The following is a 4,410-nucleotide window of genomic DNA, read 5'->3' on the forward strand; positions in this document are numbered from 1 at the left end:
GAAATTTTGTCTGGTATTACTTATTAATTAGTTTTTTGAAATTGAATTATTTTAACAATGCTGCACTTCATTTTAGTGGAGAAGCCTCAATTTATTATAAAGTAACAACATTTACAGTATTAAAACTATGAAAGGCTTGTTAAATATTTTATTCAATCATTTATAATATCGGCAACATGCTGTATGAATATATAAGCTTTTTAGAAATGTGTCTTTTTCCAGGTTAAGTAAAAGTTCATAACACTTCTCTCATAATGTCTTTGTATTTCAGTACTTTTAGCAGATTTTTACATTAGTGAGACATTTTGCTGGGAACACCAATTTATTTGATTTTCTACCTTTGTGGATGTTAGGCCACATCACTATTTAAAAGTCAAGAATGTGGAAAAAAAAAACCCAGCTTCAGTGTCATGGCATGAGAATTTGATGGATAAAAAAAAAATTCTTCTTCCTCAGGGTGCACACTTCTTTGCCATCTTTTTGCACAGCTTGTTAAGATCCAAAGCTTCTATCATTTATTTGCCTGTGAAGCAGATCTTTAGAGTTTCTCTGCAGAGATATTATTTTCCCGTGACATTTGTTCAACTATATCTGAGTTCAAAACTAAAGTTTGGCACAGGAAAACTCAGAAATACTACAAGAATGTTTGAAAATGTTTGACTAAAAGTTTTCATGGATGTGAGGTACTTGCAAACCAGCAAACTCCAGAAGCTCCAGGAATATATAAGACATAAGACATCAAGTGACAAGTCAGTTATAAGTTTTTATTGTAGAGTAAGTTCAAACAAGGACAGAGAGCTACATATTATGTTTTTTTCCAATAAAAACTGGATAATCATGGAAATAAGTGTTAAATGAACAAAAAATATTGCTGTAAGTTACATTTAATCAGAAACAATATACAATGCAGGAGATCAGCAGAAAACACAAAGGCCAATATGAATCAAACATTCCTTCATTTATATTTATTTCAGCCATTTGCTGAATGTGACAAAAAGAAACAACCAAATCATCAAGATCAGTTATAAGCCAAAAGAAACCAAAACGTTGTGGGATGAAGCAGCACTTATTTCACCTGCTTCTGACCAATGATTTGCTTTAACACATCCTGTACATTGCCAGACAAAGAAATGTTGTCAGTATGTATCAACATTTAAAAAGTTATTAAAATAGTGGTAGGAAAAAATTAACAACATAATGTCAGGATTTAGAATGTATTTTTCTCTTTTTGATTTAAATCTCTGAAGAGAGTTTTAATTCTACAAGATAAGTCCTGTAAAAATCCTGTAAAAATTTCTAACAATTTTGCTTTTATGGACTTTATGCTTCATCTAAGGTCACGTTTAGCCTTTCTGATTTGAAGGCATATTGTTTTTGACCTAAATGTTACATCTGCAACATGGAAACCTAGTAATCCTGGAAATTTCGGGACATTTCCACTATCAAGTTGTTAGTTATAGTATAGCAATCTACTTTTACAATTATGTACATTTTATTGGTGTCATGAAATTTGGCTTCGTAAATGTATTATACTCATTCTGACGACTTCAAGCCAGTATGCAATATAAGGAACTGTAATGTGCATTTTGCATTTTGATTTAATTTTATACTACAACAGGCTTTGTCAAACTTCATAGTAGAAAAAAAGAAAAGAAAAAGAAAAGTAATAATTAAAGAGCAGAGATAACACTGCATATGTATATGAAAGACGAAAAAAAATGAAACAAGCTTTCAAATGCTGGTCAAAAAGTTTTTAGTTAAAACATACATTTTGGTTTATTTATAAATTAATGCTACATGTGGACTGAACATTTGGAGGGCTGTTTCTCTTTTTGTCAGCGAGGGTTCAGTCTTTTTGGAGCCGTGGATCTGTCTGTGCTCTGTGCAACCACTTGTCCTGATCCCACTTCAGACCCTGAGAAAACAAGTGAAGGAGTTCATTTTTTCTTTCCTCTTTTCACATACTGAGCTCTAATGTGATATAATGTAATTTGAGAGCAATTTGTCGGAAAGCACAAACTCACCTGTTTGTGGTCCAGTTTTGAGCTTGCTGGCAATTTTGGCAAAGAATGTGAGGGTAAGACAAGCTCCAGTTTCCCTGTCACAAATGCCTCCTTTGCAGCTGCAGGTCTTGCGGCACTCAACCCCATAGGTCCCATATGGGCAGTCTGCAAAGCAAAGGAAAACACTGGTTTTGTCACAAAAGCCCAAATTAAATAAAAATATATTTGAGTGGAGAAACGATAGTGCATATAAATGCAACATTTTACTATGGATAATCAAATTAGGTCTGGAGATATGGCTTATTTATAGACTATAAGATTGTGGATAAATTGCTGACCAGAGCGCTAAAAGGAAAGGTTGATAAAAGGATCAGGATTTGAGCATAAGATGCAGTACTAAAAAAAAAAAAAAAAAAAAAACCACTAAGATTTCAGGTCACACCTTTGCAAATCCCGTATTCGTCTCCATAATCGTCCTCATCCTTGTAGAACTCGCAGAACAGCCCCGGTCCGCACTTGACGCCGTGCATCCCCGACACCGTGCGGTAACAGTGCTCGTTTCTCCCGGCCGCGCAGACCTGGCAGCAGCCGCAGTCGTCCAGGACGGTCCGCGTACAGCGCTGCGCGTCGCCGCAGCGGTCCACGCTGCATCTGTCCGGGCAGTTCACCGCATACTTCACGCCGGCGCTCCACGCCTCAACATCATGCAGCATGAGTGAGGAGAGCACCGTGAGGAGCAGGAGGGACATCGCTGGATGCGGGGTGGCTGGAAAGAGCATGTGGAGAAGGTGCGAGAGGAGCTGCGGATCTCGTCTGAAGGACTCGAGTTGACTGACCCGCGGTTCATCAGGTTGTACGGTTATCAGCAATGAACAACTTTGTTTTGCCGATGGCCAATTTCCTCATTCCGGTGTTTCTTTTTCTTTTTCTTTTTTTTTTTTCCTTTCTTTGCCCAGCAGCCTTTTTTTAGAAATCCGGCTTGGAAGTGGGATCAACTGGGAACCTCCATCCAGGAACTGAAGTTGGCAGGACCTGATGTCATGAGTTATCTTTGGTTTGTTTTTGTCTCAGTGACGGAACACCTCAGCGTCAGATGGCAGCATGAGGACCTAAGAGGATGTGGAGTTGTTCCCCTATATCCACACAAGTTTCTTATAAATAACTGATGGCAAGCATATAGAGCATGAGGGCTATATTTAGATTTTAAAGAAATTGTGTGAACAACAAGCAGTTAGGGTACCCATTAAGTATTCACTGTTTGCAGTGAATATTCAACGTAGTCAATCATCTTTTTTTTTTTTTTAATCTCTGGAAAACAAAAATAATTTAATTACAGCTACACACCTTCCAGCCAAGAGCCATCACTATCTACAAGAACTCTTTTAAGGATTTTAATTAACATGAATTACAACGACATTTTATTTCCCTTTGGGGAAATTAAATGTTTTTTTTGTTTGTTTGTTTATTTTGAATGAACCATGACAATATCTCCTCCATGCTTCAAAGTAGTAACAGCCTGTCCATACAATGGGGTGCAGCTCTCAGTGATGTGAAGGGGGGAGGGGGAATCAAAAAATGATCAACAAACATATTTTTAAAAATTGCATTTCCCTTAATAGTGTGTGCCTAAATGTGATAAAAATTCAGAGTTTCTCCCAGAAAACCTGCTAAACCCGGTGCTTGGGGTGTCATGCAGCGGTTTGCTGTGTTTTTGAGTTAAAAAAATGCTTATAGTTGACAGGAAATTTGAAATTATCACTTGATAATTAGGTGTTATTGGAAGACTGGAACATTAATTGCTAAACTCCAACTATAAAGTCTTAAAAAAAGGTAATTGTTAAAAAAAAATAAATAAATAATGCTTAGCCTGGTGGGGGGCACAAGTAAAGCCTGGTGGCCCGCCAGACTTATAATACACTGGGGGAAACCCTGTGACTTGTTTACACAACATTACCACCATCTAACTCTCATTCAACAGTGAAATTTCTCTGACAGACTCTGGTCAGTTCTCTTCTGTGATGCTTCTGATAGACCTCAGCAGTGAAGCTAAATAGCAAATCATGTGTGGCTGCAAGGAGAAAATAATAAACATTTACAAATTGGCATTACTGAATTAAATGCCTTATTTGGGGCACTCAGAATTAGCCCCTACCATTGCAGATACCAGAATGGTTTTGGGTCGCCATGGTGATAAAGTTGATATGACGACAATGACAATTAGACCAAATTCTCCACTTTTCTCTCTAAGTAGACAATGCAGAGGATTTTACAGATGGCAGGTAAGGTACAGCTTCTCTTTCTCGTATTGCTCTGCTTTTTTGTTGTTGTTGTTGTTTACTTTCTATGGTCATCAGCTGCTATCTTGTGATTTTTGCTGATAATCAAATTATTGCCCTATGTGATTCAT

General features: G+C 37.2%; 1 protein-coding gene across 1 annotated transcript; it reads right to left on the minus strand.

Moving 5' to 3' along the window:
- Window positions 1-743: 743 nt before the first annotated feature.
- esm1 (endothelial cell-specific molecule 1) lies at window positions 744-4,143 on the minus strand. The gene is made up of 3 exons (XM_014987399.2): window positions 2,446-4,143; window positions 2,025-2,168; window positions 744-1,915 (listed from the first exon to the last, which is right to left on the minus strand). Exons 1-3 carry the CDS (start codon window positions 2,780-2,782, stop codon window positions 1,836-1,838), a joined length of 561 nt encoding a protein of 186 aa, XP_014842885.1. The 5' UTR covers window positions 2,783-4,143; the 3' UTR covers window positions 744-1,835.
- Between the last annotated feature and the right edge of the window lie 267 nt (window positions 4,144-4,410).

Source organism: Poecilia mexicana, unplaced genomic scaffold (genome assembly GCF_051168715.1).
Source record: "Poecilia mexicana isolate PSO_F unplaced genomic scaffold, ASM5116871v1 scaffold_12, whole genome shotgun sequence".
Classification (NCBI taxonomy): domain Eukaryota; kingdom Metazoa; phylum Chordata; class Actinopteri; order Cyprinodontiformes; family Poeciliidae; genus Poecilia; species Poecilia mexicana.